The 20822-nt window shown below is 38.0% G+C and overlaps 1 protein-coding gene across 8 annotated transcripts in view; it reads right to left on the bottom strand.

Annotated features, from left to right (window-relative positions):
- HMCN1 (hemicentin 1) overlaps positions 1 to 20822 on the bottom strand; it is a 507647-nt gene that overhangs the window by 40814 nt on the left and 446011 nt on the right. For 5 of the 8 annotated variants that reach the window (XM_082472453.1, XM_082472451.1, XM_082472454.1 and 2 more), the window contains 11 exons: positions 19676 to 19846; positions 19332 to 19502; positions 18575 to 18745; positions 18236 to 18406; positions 15249 to 15398; positions 14821 to 14958; positions 13145 to 13266; positions 12267 to 12504; positions 6789 to 6851; positions 5325 to 5444; positions 4267 to 4401 (listed from right to left, as the gene is read on the bottom strand). In XM_082472453.1, coding sequence (XP_082328579.1) covers positions 4267 to 4401; positions 5325 to 5444; positions 6789 to 6851; positions 12267 to 12504; positions 13145 to 13266; positions 14821 to 14958; positions 15249 to 15398; positions 18236 to 18406; positions 18575 to 18745; positions 19332 to 19502; positions 19676 to 19846 — 1650 coding nt within the window. Of the gene's footprint in view, positions 1 to 4266; positions 4402 to 5324; positions 5445 to 6761; positions 9762 to 12266; positions 12505 to 13144; positions 13267 to 14820; positions 14959 to 15248; positions 15399 to 18235; positions 18407 to 18574; positions 18746 to 19331; positions 19503 to 19675; positions 19847 to 20822 lie in introns of those variants that run through there. The other 3 variants (XM_082472452.1, XR_014266656.1, XM_082472456.1) reach the window with 3 other exon arrangements.

The raw sequence follows: 20822 nt of genomic DNA on the forward strand, positions 1-20822 counted from the left end.
CTCCTATGTTGGGTGCATATATATTTACAATTGTTATATCTTCTTCTTGTATTGATCCCTTGATCATTATGTAGTATCCTTCTTCGTCTCTTATAACAGTCTTTATTTTAAAGTCTATTTTGTCTGATATGAGTATTGCTGCTCTAGTTTTCTTTTGATTTCTATTTTCCTGGAATACCTTTTTCCAACCTCTCACTTTCAGTCTGTACGTGTCCTTAGGTCTGAAGTGGGTCTCTTGTAGACAGCATATGTATGGGTCTTGCTTTTGTATCCATTAAGCCAATCTATGTGTTTTGGTTGGAGCATTTAATACATTTACATTTAAGGTAATTATCGATATTAATGTTCTTATTGCCATTTTGTTAATTGTTTTGGATTTGTTTTTGTACATCTTTTTCCTTCATTTCTCTTTTGTTCTCTTCTGTTGTGATTGGATGACTATCTTAGAGTTGTGTTTGGATTGCTTTTTCTTTTTTGTGTGTGTATCTATTGTAGATTTTTGGTTTGTGGTTACCATGAGGTTTTGATATAGCAAGCTATATATATACAAGATTATTTTAAGTTGCTGGTCTCTGAATTTCAAATGCATTTCTAATGTACTGCATTTGTACTCTCCTCACGATTGCTGGTTTTGATGTCATATTTGTGTGTAGATGATTTGCTACCTTTACAGAATGTTTGCCTTTACTGGTGAGCTTTCCCATTCATAATTTTTTTGTTTCTAGTTGTGGCCTTTTCTTTTCTGCCTAAAGAAGTTCCTTTAGCATTTGTTGTAAAGCTGGTTTGGTGGTGCTAAATTCTCTTAACTTTTGCTTGTCTGTAAAGCTTTTGATTTCTCCATTAAATCTGAACAAGAGCCTTGCTGGGTAGAGTATTCTTGGCTGTAGGTTTTTCCCTTTCATCACTTTAAATATATCGGGCCACTCCCTTCTGGCTTGCAGAGTTTCTGCTAAAACATCAGCTGATAACTGTATGGGGATTCCCTTGTATGTTCTTTGTTGCTTTTAATATTTTCTCTTTGTCTTTAATTTTTGTCAAGTTGATTAATATGTGTCTTGGTGTGTTCCTCCTTGGGTTTATCTTGTATGGGACTCTGTGCTTCCTGGACTTGAGTGAGTGTTTCCTTTCCCGTGTTAGGGAAGTTTTTGGCTATTATTTCTTCAAATATTTTCTCAGGCCCTTTCTCTCTCTTCTCCTTCTGGGACCCCTTTAACGCGAATGTTAGTGTGTTTAATGTTGTCCCAGAGGTCTCTTAAACTGTCCTCATTTCTTTTCATTCTTTTTTCTTTATTCTGTTCTGCAGCAGTGATTTCCACTCATCTCTCTTCCAGCTCACTTATTCGTTCTTCTGCCTCATTTATTCTGCTATTGATTCCTTCCAGTGTATTTTTCATTTCAGTTATTGTATTGTTCAACTCTGTTCATTTGTTCTTTAAATCTTCTAGCTCTTTGCTAAACATTTCTTTTATCTCAGTCTGTGCCTCCATTGTTCTTCTGAGATCTTGGATCATCTTTACTCTCATTACTCTGAAGTCTTTTTAAGACAGATTGCCTATCTCCACTTCACTTAGTTGTTCTTCTGGGGTTTTATCTTGCTCCTTTGTCTGGAATATATTTCTCTTCCACCTCATTTTGTCTAACTTTCTGAGTTTGTGGTCTCCTTTTCTCAGGCTTCAGTACTATAGTTCTTCTTGCTTCTGGTGTCTGCTCCTTGGTGGGTGAGGTTGGTCCAGAGGCTTTTGCAGGCTTCCTAATGGGAGGGACTGGTGCCTGCCCACTGGTGGTGGAGCTGGGTCTTGTCCCTCTGGGCAGGGCCATGTCAAGGGGTGTGTTTAAAGGTGGCTGTGGATTCAGGATGACTTTAGGCAGCCTGTCTGCTGATGGGTGGGGCTGTGTTCCCGTCTTGCTGGTTGTTTGGCTTGAGGTGTCCCAGCACTGGAGCCTACAGGCTGTTAGGTGGGGCCAGTTCTTGCTGCCAAGTCCTCTGGGAGAGCTCACATTGATGAATATTCCCTGGGGTCTTTGCCTCCAGTGTCCTTGCCCCCACAGTGAGCCACAGCTGACCCTCACCTCCCTGGGAGATCCTCCAAGACCTGCAGGTAGGTCTGGCTCAGGGTCCTCTGTAGTCACTGCTTTGCCCTGGGTCCCAGTGCATGTGAAAACTTATGTGCATCCTTCAAGAGTGGAATCTCTGTTTCCCTCAGTCCTGTGGAACTCCTGCACTCAAGCCCCAAAGGCCTTCAAAGCCAAATGTTCTGGGGGCTACTCCTCCCAATGCCAGACCCCCAGGCTGGGGAGCCTGATGGGGAGCTCAGAACTCTCACTCCTGTGGGAGAACCTCTGTGATATAATTATTTTCCAGTTTGTGAGTCACCCACTCAGTGGGTATGGGGTTTGATTATATCACGGAAGCACCCCTTCTATCATCCTGTTGTGGTTTCTTCTTTGTCTTTGGATGCAGAATATCTTTTTTGGTAGGTTTTTTTGGTAGGTCATTTTTGTTGATGTTTCTTCAGCAGTTAGCCATGATTTTGGTATTTTCATGAGAGGAGGTGAGCTCAAGTCCTTCCACTCTGCCATCTTGTCTCCTCCCTGATCTGTGATCATATACTTTGAAAAGATTTTCTTAGTGCAGTTTTTTCTTCTTCTTTCACTTGGCTTCCCTTGTCCTCCCCTTGTCCACCAAAGCCAACTTACATTAACAATCTAATATAAATAATAACACATCTCTTTTATGTAAACCTATATCTCTCCCTAAATATATAAATCCATTTCCTTTTTCTTTGGTTATTGTTTGTTTTCCAGTCACATAATCTTTTCTACACAAGTTGTATACACTCTTTTATATCTTTGTTCTCACTCAACAACGTCTCATGGAAATTCTAAGCCAAACAGTTGTTGGCTGTTTGTTTAAGCCAAACAGTTGAGCTTCATTCCATTTTTTATGATGGCAGCATAGTGGTTCATGGTATAGATGTACCATAATTCATTCATTCTTTCTACTATTGATAAGAATTTCATTTTGTATCCAGTGTTTCTTCCTCTGGAAAATCCTGATAGCAGCTTTATTCATAATTGCTAAAATTTGTAAGTGCCAAGATGTCCTTCAGTAGAATGGATATATAAACTGTGGTACATTCATACAATGGATTATTTTTCAGCACTAAAAAGAAATAAGCTATCATCAAGCCATGAAAAGACATAGAAGAATCTTAAATGTATATTACTAAGTGAAAGAAGCCAATCTGAAAAGGCTACATACTGCATCATTCCAACTACGTGACATTCTGGAAAAGGTAAAGCTAGAGAGAAAATAAAAAGATCAGGGGCATCCCTGGTGGCGCAGTTGTTAAGAATCCACCTGCCAGCGCAGGGGACACGGGTGCGAGCCCTGGTCCAGGAAGATCCCACATGCCATGGAGCAACTAAGCCCGTGTGCCACAACTGCTGAGCCTGCGCGCTACAACTACTGAAGCCTGCGTGCCTGGAGCCCAAGCTCTGAAACAAACAGAAGCCACCGCACTGCAACAAAGAGTAGCCTCCACTTGCCACAACTAGAGAAAGCCTGGCGCAGCCAAAAAATAAATAAATTTATATATATATATAAAAAAAAGATGAGTGGTTTCTGGAGGTTGGGGGAGGAAAGGATGACTAGGTGGAACACAGAAGATTTTTAGGGCAAGGAAACTATTGTGTATGATACTATAATGGAGGATATATGACGTTATTCATTTGTCTAAACCCATAGAATATACAACACCAGGAATGAATCCTAATGTAAACAATGGACTTTGGGTGGTAATTATGTGTTAATGTAGGTTTATCCTTGGTTAAAAAAAAAAAAAAAAAGTACCAGTCTGGTGCAGGATGTTGGTAGCAGGGGAGGCTGTGTATGAGTTGGGGCAGGGAGAATATGGAAAATCTCTTTATGTTCTACTCAAATTTGCTGTGAATCTAAAACTGCTCTAAAATAATAAGTTCTATTTAAAAAGTCCTGCAATAAATATTCATAGTCTTATGAAATGGAGTTTTATTAAATAGATTCTATTAAGATCATGCTGTATGATCTCTTGTCTCAAATATTACAGGCAAGTTTTATTCAAAACCACTTTGTTACAAATACTTAAAATAGCCATGGCATATTACATTTAAACATTTTACTAAGAAGCTCAATCTATTAAAGAGAGTTTACTCTAAGTGATTCAAAAGGCAGGGGTTTTAATTTGTAATACAATGAAGATAAAGCAAGGGCCTCCATTTGTATACCTTGACAACTCAGGCCATCACTGGTTCTTCGAAAGCCAATTCCACAGCGGACCACACAGTGATAGGATCCAATGGTATTGTCACAATCCTGACCAGCATGGCAAGTGTGTCCACTCAAAGCACACTCATCAATATCTGCAACAAAGTGAGTCATTCAACTAGGGGGAACTGAAGAAAACCAACCAAAGAACCTGTTGTGAAACGGGGATAAGAAAAGCAATGAATGACACTTGAAATATACAAGAGCAAAAATGGTGAATTTTGGGGGTGTGTCATTTCAGGTGGGTTGAGTAGCTGACAAGCTCATAGCAGGACAGTGTGGTGTCTTCACAGACCAAGCCATCCAACAGACCATTTATAAATTAGGTGGCTGAAAAAACGTACTTCTCCTTTCTGACATCTCAGTTTTTTCATGTGTAAAATGAGGATAATAATATCCACCTCTCAGCATTGCTTTGAAAATTAAATAATGTTTATGAGGTGCCCAATCCATACTGGACATTCCATAAAAGTTACCCCTATGCCCTCCTATGCCCCTGCTCTCTCTCTCTTTTGCATTTAGAAGGGGGTCTCCTTGGGCATAGAGGGATAAATCCTTTCTTCTTTTCATCATTTTTTTTTTTTTTCATCATTTTTAATTTATTATACAACTAGGCTCTTATACAAGTTCTAACTTTGAAGCATAGAATCTGATAGAAAAGTGCACTTTTCTTTAACGTTCCCAAAGTGCTACCACGATTGTGCAATTTACTAAATTTCTTTATAACCTCTTCCTTCCTACTTTTATCCCTGTAAAAGGAGTATGGTAATAGTCCTGCCTGCCTCTTCTCATTGTGTTGTGGGGATTGAGTGAGTCACTACAGGCATTCCTGCCCACAGAGCACACCATATGAAGGCAGTGTGTGAGCAGTATTCCCTCTTCCTTACTTTTTCAACTCAATGAAGGTGGGGGCAGAAAGAGTAGGAAAGAAGAGCACTGGTCTACCACGCTTTTCCTAGGAGAGAGATTGCCATGTCCACTGCTTAAATGTGTTGATTAGACTTAGCTTTGTGACTACCTTGACAAGTTCTTCCATCCACAGCTATAGTGAGGCCTTTTGGGCAGGAGCAATAATAAGTTCCCATGGCATTGTGACAGATATGGGAGCAGGGATTCCCTGCTGCACATTCATCTTCATCTGAAAGAAGAAACAAAAAGACCCAATTAATATGAAGAAGGCCTACTTTCAAGGAGTTATTAAAGTTGGTGAAAAGAGTTGCTTATAGAGGCCAATGAATGAATCAAATGTAACAGGAAATGCTCTAAGTGCCACAGGATGGAAACATGAAATAAAAATTAATTTGGGGTCCTCAAATTATCTCTGAGAGTGAATAAATGGTTAGATTAATTCTAAAACAACAATGATGACAGCTAAGATATAATGACAATTTATTGTGATCTAAATGCTTTTTACCTACGTTAACTCATTCCTCAACATTCCTAGGAGATAAGTATTTTTATTCCTATCCTCATTTGCATGATAAAACTGAGGAACAAAGAGGTTAAGTAAATTGCTCAAGGTCACATAGGTCATTATTCGCAGAGCTGGGATCTGAACCTGGGCATTGTAGTTTCTAAAGACTACCTTTTTACCACTCTACTACATTACATTGCCTACCGGCAAAAAGAAAGGCACTGTGGGGCTTCCCTGGTGGCTCAGTTGTTAAGAATCTGCCTGCCAATGCAGGGGACAGGGGTTTGAGCCCTGGTCCAGGAAGATCCCACATGCTGTGGAGCAACTAAGCCCGTGCGCCACAACTACTGAGCCTAGAGCCCGTGCTCCGCAACAAGAGAAGCCACCGCAATGAGAAGCCCGTGCACCGCAATGAACAGTAGCCCCCACTCGCTGCAACTAGAGAAAGCCCACGTGCAGCAACAAAGACCCAACGCAGCCAAAAATAAAATAAATAAATAAATAAATTTATTTAAAAAAAGAAAAGAAAAGCAAGGCACTATGTATGCTAACTTGAGCTCCTCAAGTCATTTACTTAGCTATTTACTTATCTGTGACCCTCTTGCACTGGTACTTGGATGGCACAAGGCTGGTTTAGTCATTAGTCCTCCACCCACAATCCAGCCCTATCCTACGATTAAGCAATTCTAAGGTTAGGTGACTTAGAGTTGAATTACTGCTGTTCCACATTCATGGCAATCAGGTGGCCAGACGAAGTCCAGTGTTTTGTCCCTGTGTTCCCTCTACCCCTTTACTTGATCATGAACCTTGACACACTTGATTGTGGACTAATTGGAAGAGCACGGGCTTTGTATCTATCTTAAATTCAAATCTAGCTCTGCCACTAGATAGCTGAGTGATCTTAGGCAGTCAACTTCTTCACATCTCAATTTCTTCACCTGTAAGATGGGACATTTATAGGACTGTTGTGATTCTTAAATATCTAGCAAAATGACAGTAAATGTCCATTAAATGGTAGCATTAACAGCTTAATAAAAATAAAAATGAATAATTTATTCCCGTCCTTACCAGCACAAAAGGGTCCAACTGAATCTAAGGCAAACCCAGAGGGGCACTGATTACTGCGATCTCCTACCATAGAGAGAAAAGCAAAATTAACTGGCTTGTTAGAACATTAGGATCTTGTTTCTCCCCAGGACCATCTTCTCTGGGAACATATGCCAAGGATGGAACACATGACACAGTAAATGCAATAGGTGAAAACAAGCAGAATGGAAAAATTTTACTGTTTCTCAACCAAGAACTAAATGAATCATAATACAGAGATTGTTGGCAAGCAGCCACTGGAAGCAGATTTTCTGTTTAAGTTGTTTACATTAATCAAAAGAAAATTAATTACTCTTTGATAATGAAAAAGGATCCAAATCAATATGAATGTCAGGCATAACCACAGGCAAAGTCCTATTCTTCCAGCCATTTACTTATTCTGTTTGTTCTAGAAGTAGGATTGCTATTTTGAAGCCACTTAAAATAACTTATGCCAGTGAAAAACAAACTCTAGTGAAGAAACCCTCTCCTTTTGTAGATCTCCTCCATTTGTACTGTGAAGAATCTGGGTCTAAGTCCTCCTAGGTGTAACCAAGTGTTTTCCTTCCTGGTAGTCAAAGCAAGAAGAAACAGGCATATCATTATAGCAATAGAATAGATTTAAGTTAGATGTCAGAAAAAAAAAAATTAACAAGAATAAATAGGTTAGGGAATCTCCTTGGAAAGTAAACTGTTTTGACTGGTGTAAGCAGTTTAGCAAATATTTTTCAAACATTTTTGAGATGCAAAAACTTAAATGAAACATTTTTCAAGTTAACAAAGTAATCACACACACACACACACACACACACACACACACCTTAAAAGACAATCATTGATATAATAGGTATAGTAGATTTCTCTCAAGGGAAATTTTATGTTCAGTTCATATTCAACCTCTTAGAAATTATCTTAGATTTTCCTTAGATTCTAAATGCATGAAATTGTTTATTTTTATTATTGTTTTAGGTGCTCTTCATAGGGGGAGTCTGGGCATTCATTAATTTTTCAGATTCATTCTACTTTGGAGAGTCTCAATTACAATATTATTTAAGCCCTGCTGAGAACATGAAACTGTTCAAAACTCTTCTGTACATTTATATATTTGGAGGGTGGAAGAAACACGCTCCAATGAAAACATTTCCTTGACTAGAAAGCTAGAGCCCTACTTGCTATTTCTAGGCAATCAAATTGCTTTAAACCATGAAGCGAAAGCAGAGAGGTTCATGATCCATTTCCACCCTGAGTGTAAAAATGACCCTGAGAGCATCCAAGCCTTCCTGCACCTTCAAGGGAATGGGGACAGCATGGATGGGATAGAAACGTCCAGAGCATGTTGCTAAATGATTGTTGAGTGTCCTACAGTACTGTGAGCTTCATGTGCTGTATTTCATTTAAACCTCAGAACTGCCCTACTCCCATCATAACCAATTTTCAGATGAAGAATCTGAGACTGAGGACATGTAAACTGCTTAAAGTCAAAGTGCTAATATAATCTGCAGCAAGGATTTAGATGCAAGTCTGTGTGACTTTCAACCACTGAACTCAAGAATACAATTCAGGTGGTGATTATAATTCATGCTTCATTTTTATTTACTATACAAATAAACATTCCTTAATGCAGCCAGTATGTTGTGTACAGCACTGTGTTGGGGACATAGCTGTGGAAAAATGTGTAACATAAACATAAATTATTATCTGATAGAAGCTTTAGATTTCTGGTTCTAAATGGGGAGATATCTTCCATGGGGTGGCATCTGGGAAGGTTTTTGGGAGAGACTTTGGTTGTCATGGTGATGACATGATTTAATAGGGAAGCCTATTTAAATTTAGGGAGTGGGGAAGACCCTGGGGAAGGTTTTAAATATTGCAATGTGTGGGATAACGATGCAAGATGAAGATGTGTCCCTTGCCCTGAAAGACTGTCGTGGAAGCTGTTTGTAATTATCTAAGGCTAGAACCCATCTTCCACATATTAAACGGTTTTTTTGTGTGATTAAAAATATACAATGAACTTCCCAGAAATGCAACTGTCATATAAATGGATGGTTGATTGTACATTGTTTTATTCAGAACATTACCAAGAATTACTCAATGTTTTTTAAAAAAATCACACTGGGGCTCTAAATATTGGTTCAGCCATGTAAAATACTTCTCTCTTAAACTTTCCAGTGTAGTAATGTCTAAAGATTTTCATATTGAAATACATAATATTTTGTTATCAACGATTTTCCTTTTATTTATTCTTTCTGTTATAATTAAATCATGTTATTTTGAATTATATTATGATTTACTTTTTGACACAGTAGGGAGACAATATAAAATATTTGTTTGTGTTACAGTAATGTGTAATTGTAGAAACTTTAAAAAGTATAAAATTCCCTGTAACCTTGTCACTTGGAACAAACTACTGCCAAGATTTTGGTGCTTTTCCCTGCAGTCACTTCTAACAGTATATACTTCAAAAAATTAAGTTAGGATCCTTTACAGACTAATAGTTGCCAAACTTTACTGACCGTAAAATCTCTTGGAGAGCTTATTAAAAATATAGATCCCTTTGGTCCTACCCCAGTCAGAATTGCCAAGGAAGAAGCCTGGGAATCTGTGTTTTTTAACCAGTATAAAGGTTTCCTTACAATCACTGTGATGTGGGCAACCCAGGTTTGGATCATATTGTGTACTATTTTTCAATGATTGTTATGTCATGTACATTCTCCTTTGTCACTTGTTTATAGCTATATTGTCAATACCTAGAGCAGTATGTGGTATACAGTAGGTACTCAATAAATATTTTTAAATGAATAAATAAGCAATCATTAGAGTATTTTTGAAGGAATATTTAGTTTAAGAGTTTATCATACATCTGTGCCATCATTTACATATTTACCTCTTTCAGGACATTTATTCTTGGCCATTTCTGTGATTTTCTTAGGGCAGACTCCTAGAATGAGATAACTAAAAAGATGTGAACATTTGAGAGGCTACTGATACATACTGTTTTCCAGAAATGTCAAATAAATCTACACTCTCTGCTGGCAGTGTAGGAGGGTATTTGTTTCCTATACCTCTCCAATACTGAGTGGTTATCCTATATTTTAATCTCTGACAATGATAACTGGAAAACGGAACCTCATTGTTTTAATTTACATTTCTTTGCTTATTAAGGAGGTACAGTTTTTTCACCTTCATTTTGTCATTATTATTTCTTCCTTTGTGAATTTCCTGTTCACAGACTACGTATTTTTTCTATTGGGGTATTTGCCTTTTTTCTTATTGATTTTTTAAGGTTCTTATATATATTAAGGGTAATCATAGTTGTCCATAATATGTAATGCAAGTTAAGTTTAAATATACACAAAGAAAAACTATATATTTTGTTTTTCTCCCATGAGGAAGCTTTAAAAATTTTATTTGTAGTTAAATTTCTTTTCCTTTATTGTTTCTGATATCTTCTTCTGCTTAATTTGTAAAAAATATAAATATGTTTTATAACTATATTTTGAAAATCATTTAATTTTAAAGATATAAATTTAAAAATTTTCTATATTTGTGAATTGTCTTGACTAGTAGTTTCCAAATGCCAGAGTAAAGACCAGTTTACAATAGAAATCATTTAAATTTTTAAAGATATAAAATTTCATATAATTATTAAAAATTTCTATATTTGTGAGTTGTCTTGACTAGTAGTTTCCGAATGCCAGAGTAAAGACCGGTTACAATAGAATCATTTAGGGGCTGTGTTAAAAATACAGACTCCAAGGCCCTACCTTAGACTAGCTAAACTAAAATCTTTGTACCTAGAAATCTGAACTTTCATCAAGCTCTCTGCAATTCTAATTGCATTGTAACCATAGGTCTAGTCTAGACCCAACAAAGAGAAAGAACATGCTGGTCAAGCAACTAAGAATGCAAGCTTGCTCCCTGGTGGTCAAAGAAATTGCAGGTACAAAACTCTTGCAACTCACAGGAAGAATACCAACAACCAGTGGGCATCTACATCAGATGTAATTCATAGAATCATAGCATCCAAGGATAGTAAGGGGTTTTAAATGTCCTATAGTGTTTCCTTCTATTGTGGGACCCAAGTCCCCCAACACCCTTAAACCATAAAGATCTTCAAGCAGTTTCAGGTTTAGAGGACTTACACGACTGGGTAGAAAGTGTACATGACTTTTCAAAAATCACTTTAATGTCTCTGGTCCCAGATGATATAAATTCATTTTTACCTAAAGTCTTGTGCTAAGATATCTTTTTAAAAATTATATGGCGTACTGGAAAAAGTAGAAACAGAGGTTAAATTTGAAAAGTAAGTATTATTGGGGAAAAGAAAACATAATTCTTCATTCCAGTGGCTCTTTTCTTTTGTCCAAGTTACCTTAACATGCATGACAATAGTAAAATGAGGTGGTGGTGACAACATTTGGATGGAGAAGGTGTAGGGCTATGGGCTCTACTGGCTATGAGGCTTCGTGAATCTGTGATTAGCTCAAAAAAATGTGAATATACTCCTACATTACTATGACCTCAAATTTGATGAAGCAGTTCTGATAGATGCTGAAGAAGAAAACAGTCACATGCACAACTGATGAAAGCAAGAGTAAACAGTGAAAATGAATTTTAAGTGTATGTGCTGAGCATGATTGATAAGCAAAATGATGGTTAAAATCTACTTGCATCTATTTTAGGAAAGCTGGCACAAAGCAAAACACATACATTCACCAGGCCACTCTGAATCATTTGAAGTGTCTCATGGGAGCCTAAAGTTCAAAGCTAAAGTCATTCAAACAGTTAGTGCCTATAACATAACCACATGCAAGTATCTCCTAGCATCAAAACCCCGCTGGATGTGGAATGCTAATTGTCGTGTTGCCTCTTACAACTGAAAAGGAAATCTCAGCGTATAGACACATCAAAGCACCACACAGCATAGGGAGACTGCTGAGATCAAGGGAAAGCAGTTCAAAAGTTATAATTTCCAAGAACAATAAATGACAGCTGAAATTACTGCCTCCCGGTTTTTAAAAGCTGCTTTTAAAATGTGGAAACATTTTTGGCTAGTTTAGGTTCAGATACACCTTTACATCATGCTTCAGGAATTAAAAAAATTCTTGTCAAATATAAGATTCAGAACAAGAATAAATGGACTTTACTACCCAAAGAAAAATCGTTGACAGAGGATATATTTTTAAACCTCTCTGTGTACATAGGCTAGAATGGTACCAACTCCACTATGCCATATGAAGATGCCTATTAGTCAACTAAATGTACTAGAATGCCAATGGGATTGGCCTTACCACAGGACTTTACCTACAAAACATGGGCAACACACATGAAAAACATGTTATCGTGTTCAGTCTATACCTTAATATCCTTATTTTGAATGGCGTCAACGCGATTCTTTTACCCATTTAGAAAGGACTGCATAGCTTAAAGACCTGTACTTTCCTTTAACCGAATTACCTTTGGAAATTGAAGCATGGATTTTAAAACCCAATGTCTCTTCTAAGTGGTCGTAGTCAGATTCCACAGAGGATGCATGAAGTGTTTCTACCAAGAAAGGCATTCTTCCCTGTGCCTCATCATAGAAAACAGTGTGGTTCCATGTGTATGGGACGCTGATGCCATCAACGGAGAACAGCCGGGTTGAGTAGGCATACAGCTGCCCAGGACCTGTTTGAATGTAGTCCTCTGTGTAATCCTAAGAAGGACAGTATAGATGTGAAGATTAGCACGGCTCATCCTATTTTTTTTCTTGAGGGTACTGTGAGATGTAGAATGAGATTTAAAAAAAAAAAAAAGGCTTAGGGGATAAAAATATATAATTCTAAATAAAATCGTAATGGTACAGTAGTGTTCAGGAACTAAAATTTGAACCTTTTAATTGTAAATACCTTAGTTTCATAATTTTAGTGTCATAAGTTATAGTTTAATAAGGGACTCAGTTGTAGGTCAAAAAAAAAGAAAAAATGTGAAAGGGTGATTGTTACCATTCTTTAATTTCTGGAATACTTCTACAGATGGTCTACAAAAACTTTAATGCAACAATTACTATCCTCTTTGTCTACAGAAAGTTAAACAAATGGCTTAAATCAACAAAGCTGTGATCTTGGTCCTGATAAGCAGGGTAATAAAACTACTAAGAGCTTATAAAGACTTGTCCCTAAAGATTTTTAAACAAAGACCAGATAGCCATTCCTAACTTCAGTGGTTTAGACATTTACTCCCCAAAGTGAACAAGGGAAACTACACAAGTTTTCTGCACTCTTGTTATGATCTTTAACTCCTACTCTTATTGTTACTCCAATAAACAGCGAAGGCAAGTTATCCTAGCATTTTACCTTCACAGTGACTTCAGCAGGTGACTGCAGCTGCAGGACATAGCCACTCACAACGATATCTACCAGCAAAGCTCCATCGGGATCCAAGCCCCGGGCAACGTGAGTCATCCGCAAGATTTCTCCTAGGAATTAGAATTCGTTCATTTCAATAGCAATATATATATATATATATATATATATATATATATATATATATATATATATATATATATATATATATATATGTATGGTTTGTGTAAGCACAGAGCAGATGTACTTTATATACCAGTTCAGCTATGTTACTGTACTTCAAACTTGATTAAACACAGATCATAAGAGAATTAAATTAGCACTTAGTCCCCAAATTAAAGACTTAGGTTGATTGAATTAAGTTGATTCTAAAATCTCTTTTTATGTGGCAAGAATGTAGCCTATGATTAGGTGAAGGATTCCACACTTTTAACTCACAAGCAAGAGAAAGGCAGCTCTACAAAAATGGATCGCTTGCCTGTGAAAAGGGACAGAAAGCTTGACCAGGCAGACTGGCAATAGCCAGAAGTCTGGCCCCAGGGCTTTGTTCTTTTGGATGCTTTAAGAAGTTGCAAAGGGGATCTTCATTGCCGCGTGCGGGATATCCCATGTGCCACAACTAAGACCTGGGGCAGCCAAATAAATAAATATTTCAAAAATGCTTAAAGAAAAATAAGAAGTAGCAAAGGCACATCTTCGTAAGTGGATTGCCATACAGAGACCCACATGTCTTCTGGGCTGGTTAAAGCTATGCCCTCCCTCAGCCCTTCTTTCTTAAAGATCACTGCTGCTGAGCTGACCACCTTCAAAGATGCTAGAAATGGAGGTCTATTAAAAGCTGTAGGGCTTCCCTGGTGGCGCAGTGGTTGAGAATCTGCCTGCCAGTGCAGGGGACACGGGTTCGAGCCCTGGTCTGGGAAGATCCCACATGCCGCGGAGCAACTAAACCTGTGAGCCACAATTACTGAGCCTGCGCGTCTGGAGCCTGTGCTCCATAACAAGAGAGGCCGTGATAGTGAGAGGCCCGCGCACCGCAATGAAGAGTGGCCCCCACTTGCCACAACTAGAGAAAGTCCTCGCACAGAAACGAAGACCCAACACAGCCATAAATGAATAAATAAATAAATAAATAAATAAAAAGAAAGAAACCACTTTCAAAAAAAAAAAAAAGCTGTAGACCCTTGGAAAGGGCCATGAATACGTATTCATTAAGACTAAGGATAAAGCGAAAAGTGTTTAGATTTGCTTGTTTTTATTTCCATTTTTTTGATTAAAGAATCCCTATAAGATATCCTAATTGACTCTCAGGTTCATAGACAAAAGCCTTTAATTAATATTAGCAACGGCTCATCTTCCTGCTCTGTTTGTCCTTCAAAACCCTCTCTAAGGATTTAAAGAGAACAGATACAGGAAAGATGAGGAAAAATAAGTTTTTAGACTATAAAAATCACTAAACTATTTGAAAACACATGGCCTCTTATAGAGCCACATCAGTAAACGTTTATAGGAAAATATAAACTTGCTTTTATATCATTTATGCTAAGATGGCAACAAAACTTAGAAATTATTCTCTGTGGGAACATATAATGTATTTTTCTTAACCATCAACATTTAAAGTAATCATATTTTTAAATAGCAATAGAATAATAAGTTCAGCTGGTACTAACCAGTTGCAAATTCCACTTGGGTTTCTCTCTTGAAGACCGCGTTGGTGAGGGTAAAGCCATTGACTGCTTCTCCTATTTCCTTTGCTGTTGTCCAATAAATGGGATTTAGAATGGAAATTATCTTTCTCATTGCTGGACCTAGAGAAAAAGGGATAAATAAGATATCAGAGCAAAATATTTACAGTCCATTATTATTATTCACAGCATGTTATTCAAAAGGATGAATCCTAAATAAACTTGAATAACAACAAAATAAATATCAGTATCTCATGTGTCTTTAAGTGTTTACCACTGGTAAAAAACTAAGGACTATTACACTGATCATGTAGTAGTCGCATCCTCTAGAAATTTTAATAATAGATGAAAAAGAAAAATATATGTTTTTAAAAAGAGGCTTATTAACAACTTTTGTAAGCAAAGAGACTTACCGAGACTGCGAGGTACATTGGTAATTCTGGCATGTATTATTCTGGTATCAGAGTTTGGGCTATCTGTTACCGTGGCGTTAAGGAAAGCAATTCCAAATTCGACATCATTAATACTTCCAATAACACTTCCTCTGGCTCGCTGGGGCCCACCTATTGCGGGAAGAAAAAACATTCTTGGATAAGGAAACAATTTCATCAACATTACATGGGAGAAAAGAAAGCCAGTATTCAAAGATGCTCCAAGTCTTCTCTCAAACATTTAAAAGATCATATGACATCTGAATTTAAGAGTGAAATAAATAAGCTTTCAAAACATTCTACTCTCATGTAACACTCATCAACCCATATAAATCTAGGATCCTTCCAATCTACGCACATCATAGTATTATTTCACAATCCAAAGAATTCATTCGGCACCCGGTCCCAAAGCCAAAATAAAGTATGTGTTTGGTGATGGTGATGAAATGATGATAATAATGAGAGTTTATTGAGCATGTCATGCGTGCTACAGTAAGCACTTAATACGCATTAACTCTTTAAATTCCAGCAAACATCCTATAAGGTAGTTTGAAATAGCCACAGTTTGCAGACTAGGGAAATAAAGTTCAGAGAAATCAAGTGACTCTTCCCACGATTACCCAGCTAAGAGGCAGTAGAGTGAGGATATGAACACAGATCTGCTTGTCATCAAAACACATATTCTTTCATCTATCGCCTCCTTCAAGGGAACATGGAGGGGAAAGGAGGGATCGCCAACAAAACAGCTCCAAAGTCCTGTGACAGGTCACTGTCAACATAAATGTGAAGTATCTAAGGGTTATTGTTCAGTCTTGAGTTTCAGATCAAGGGCTTACCAAGCTCTTCATACTACAAATATATTGGAAAATGTTTAACTTGAGAAAAATTTGAGAAGAATATTGTACTTTTAACATTGTTGCAAAACCCATACCAAGACAATTATGTTGAAAAACAATCATACAATCTTTTAAAAGTAACTCTACAGTAATTTTATGCCTTCTTTCCATTGTTCAACAAAATTACTGGTTACTAACACAGAACTGGTGGTTAAGGAGTACATGCTTTGACAAGAGAGGGAAACGTACTGGGAAGAGGCTAACAGTTAAATTTAAAAATATTCATTATTTAATGCCTTTTAATTGAATATATTTTAAAACAATCACTAGGTGGTTCAGATATTGTTATCATGTATTATACACTGGGGAGAAATACAATTGTATTCAGTCTGAGAAAAGTCAATAAGTAAAGTGTTTCACCATTTTAATTTGCATTATTTTACTAGTGAGAGGAAACATTTTTTTCGCATTGATTCACCCTTCATGTTCTGGATTATATTCATTTGTTCATCAAGTACTGAGGATACAATGGTAAGAAAGAAAATAAAAAAGACATGAAGCCTGCCTTCATAGCACTTATGTCTGAATAGGGGAGATAAACATTAATTAGAATTCCACAAATAAATGTAAAAATGAAATGTATATCTTAATGAATAGGATATCTACTACTCAGGGAAGTCTGAGAAGGAGGTAAAAATAGATTGAAGATCTGAAGAAAGTGAAGGTCTTAGCTAAGTCAAGGAAGGCAGGAAAAGGGCTTTCCGTGTAGAGGAAACAGCATATGTCACCCTTTTGGGAGCTGGTGGCTTGTCACATCTGAGAAGCCAAGAGTAGCGAGCTTAGTGAGTGATGGGAACCATGCAGCAAGATGATGCAGGAAAGTACACAGGAGGGCCAGTCAGGACCTGGTCGGCTACATTTGTTTTTATCCTTAGTCCTAAGCAGGGCAAGAGAAGGGTAGAAGGATCACTAATTTACTTAGTTCTCTGGATCATCACTAAGGAGCATGGCCTCCCATTTCGACCTTGATTCTCTAGTCTCACAGAGGAACTTGAATCTCAGTGCTCGACAGACATCTCCTAGTTCTGTCTACCTAGTTGGGATCCTTCAAACTCTCTGCCAGACCCTGTAATCCAAATTGTCTGCCTATTTGGACTTCCTTCTGTCACCGGGGCCCTGATACCATGAGAGGTTGAGCTACAAAATGTCTCAGCTGAAATGAGACCTATCACCATGCCTACATGTTAGAGCCTCAACATCCTTGGTAATCAGCGACATGTTAAGAAGATATGGTGAACATCTGACTGATAGATATTTGCCCTTTCAGCATGCCTACAACTTATAAATCTTTTCATGTAACTCCTTTCTCTCACTCTGCCAAATGGGCCTTCTGGATTTTCAGGGATATTTTAATTCTAAGACAACTTGAAACCTTTGGAAAGTCCAACGGTATCTCAATATTTCAACAATGTGAAAATATTCTTTTTGGTCTTCTTATAGCACTTAGGAAGCCTGTCCTTTGAGATAAGTACCCTTAGTATTATCCACCATTTCTTGGGACTCCAATAAACTCCTTTTAAGGTCCATGAGTTCTAGAATTCTGACTTTGTTCCTTCTGAATTTTTGCATCACTTACAATATCTAGCCATGTTGCATGACTGATTGAAATATGGTAGTTGAACTCCCCCTAATCTTTTTCCTTGAGCTGAATTTGCCCTATTTTACTGTCTACACTCATGTTCTCCATATTTCCACCTGTGAAAGAACAGCCTCCAGTTGTGTATTTCTATTAGATATTCAGTTTCTACCCCACCCTCATTTTTCCGCCTGGAATCTCAGCCTGGCTTTCCCACTCTTCCACGCCCTTTTACCCCTCAAGCCCAGGACTACTATACGGCTGTGCAGACTATTTCCTTTTACAAGGGAGCCTGGAAGAGGGCAATCAGAGACTAAAATCCAGCATGAGCTTTGGTGTAGAGCTGCACCAACGAGGGGGAAAAAAGTGCACTTTTCCTATTTCTTCCTCCCAGAGTTGGCACTGTTTTGTAATTTGAGGGCTCAGAGTGACACCTTTCTTTAATATGTGGAAAGTCTGTAAATGTGGTCCTGCCAAAGTCTAACTTAGTTGCTTACCTGGGCATGCTTGTATATTGCATCTGGATACCTGAGTAGCATCTCCTAGGCAGGGGCGACCACTTTTGGATGGTATCGGATTGTTACACTGCCGTTTTCGAGTCTTTTCACCTCCTCCACAAGAGGCAGAACACCAGCTCCAACTATGCCAGCTTCCCCAACTTCCATCCACTGTGAACAAGAATGGAATGGTTGATATTAACAAATAGGTTTTAAAACCTACACTTAGGGTAACTCTGCCTATACAACTTCCATTTTAAGATCTGAAATGATGGGCTACTACAATGAGCACTAATGAAATGCTTTACTTGTTCTACGGCCAGGAGTCGGGAAGCTCACCAGGACATATGTCAGTGTTGCATCTCTGGATCTGGGAGTCTGGGCCCCCACAAGCTCTTCCTCCATTGGAGGGACGAGGGTTATCACATGTGCGGTACCGCCGCATCTGCCCCCCATTACACGTCCGGCTGCACATTCCCCAGCCACTCCAAGGACTCCAGTTACCATGAGCTACAACACAGAACCATTGGAGAAGTGCTAAAGAATGACATTCATCCAAAAAATACGGAAAGACTCTCTCCAGGAACTGAAAAGAAACACACAAATCTATAAATAAGCAAATTCCAAAGGCAGGTGGTTTGGTTGCTGGTTTGACTAGAAACAGAATACATTCCAGTGACTGTTCAATTCCATTTAACCTACATTTACTGAGCCTTAGAGTTTTCCAGGAGCTGGAGGATAGGAATGAGAAAAGATCTCTGAGGAGTCAAGCTATAACATTCAGGATACAGTGAATTCAAATACTGCTATGGTCTAAAATTCTAGCTTGGTGACTAAATTAAGGCAGAGAGCCACCTGCCTGCCTTCATAAAAGAATCAACATCATTACCAGTTAGCGTGGAAGGGTGCCCTAGCCCCTGCCCATATAAATCAGCGGCATCTATGGTATTAGACAAAACAGAAACCATGCAACATTTTGATATCCTAAACCAGAGGTAGACAAATCAAGTAACAGATTATATTATAACTTTACGGACTTGAGTCCATAATGAAACTTAAGAAAGTATAATGTTGACTCACTATTTCCAACACTCACTTGGACAAGAGTCACTATTGCAAAAATCACTCTGCACATCACTCCCTTCACACTTGTTGCCTCCATACTGGGGCACAGGATCAGAGCAGTCCCTTGTTCGTTGTCTGGCGCCTCCTCCACAGGACACGGTGCAGGTGCTCCAACTGGTCCAAGTGGCCCACTTGCCATCAACTGGGTTAAAGAAAAACATATGTGCTCTGTTACTACTTCAAAATGATCAAGTTAAACTCTGGGCATTGATAGGTTGAGTGGTGTTCTTATTGACACTGATTCTTATTGAAATATTCCCTAGATCAGAGATAGATGTTAATTTATTAAGGGTACAAACGTTGTATTTATCTTACCTGGACAGTGTCTTTCATGGCAAACTTGCATCTGTGTTTCTGCTCCATCACAGTAGGATCCATCAAACGATGGTGGTGGGTTATTGCACAGTCTTGTTCTTGTTTGGGTACCCTTCCCACAACTTACGCTGCATGTACCCCAAGGCTGCCAAGTACTCCATGCTCCATGAACTGCAAACATCCCAAGAGACAGAGTTTCAAGTCACAGAACGATGTTTGTTAAAAAAACAAAATTATACAAATAAATAACTCAGTAATGAGTTCAATTAGCCCAGAATCTAAAATAATTGAAATTGAACCAAAGGAAACATAACAAATGATGTTCTTCCTTTCCCATCCTGGTTAGATTTTCATGAGAGTTAGTGTCTATCAGGAAATTCAGAAGGCTACCTAATGCCAAAATAAATGCTTTAAATTATTCAAAGGGGCTATTTTATTAAAATTAAATTTAAGCAAACTACTATATGTAAATAAAATCTGAGCTTTTAACCCTAGCTAAGTATTTGTACTCTAAGCTCTGGGGAAAGTGGAAGGGACCAGAAGCTAAGAAGCAAAGATGTATAAAAAATCTAGATGCGGTTATGGACAATACAAATGTCTCCATAATGATAACTTGGACCCCAGACTGCAAGGCCACATCTTTAAGCCTGATTCAGCTTCACTTTAAAATGTACTTGGACTTTTCAACAACATGATGATTTGCACAGTTGTAACTCTTTGAAAATTTTTCCCCATTACATAATATTCATGAATTAAGAGTTCTAAATAACACACTCACCTGCTTCCTAAACAACAGTAAAAATTGACCAGTAGTTTCCAAGGAATGATATTAAGGCCTTCCTTTTAGTAACTAACATATTACACCATCTGACCACAAGACTGGAACAACATTATGTTTCCTACCAGATGCAGGGGCTGAGAATCAACATTATGGTTTCTCTTATGTATAAGTCAGTATCAGGTCATAGTTCTGTTGAGGGGTATTTTCTAGATGTAGGGCTCAAAAAGTTTGTTGTTGTGGTCACCCAGTTTAACCAAGATATGAACCATAGGGCCGTAAGGTCTTGTCTAAATATTCTCTTAACACAATCTATAAGAATAAGTTGAAAAACAAGGAATGGAATTATCATTTGGTTGCTTTGTTTGG

The sequence above is a fragment of the Balaenoptera physalus genome, assembly GCF_965194825.1.
Source record: "Balaenoptera physalus genome assembly, chromosome: 1".
Lineage (NCBI taxonomy): Eukaryota > Metazoa > Chordata > Mammalia > Artiodactyla > Balaenopteridae > Balaenoptera > Balaenoptera physalus.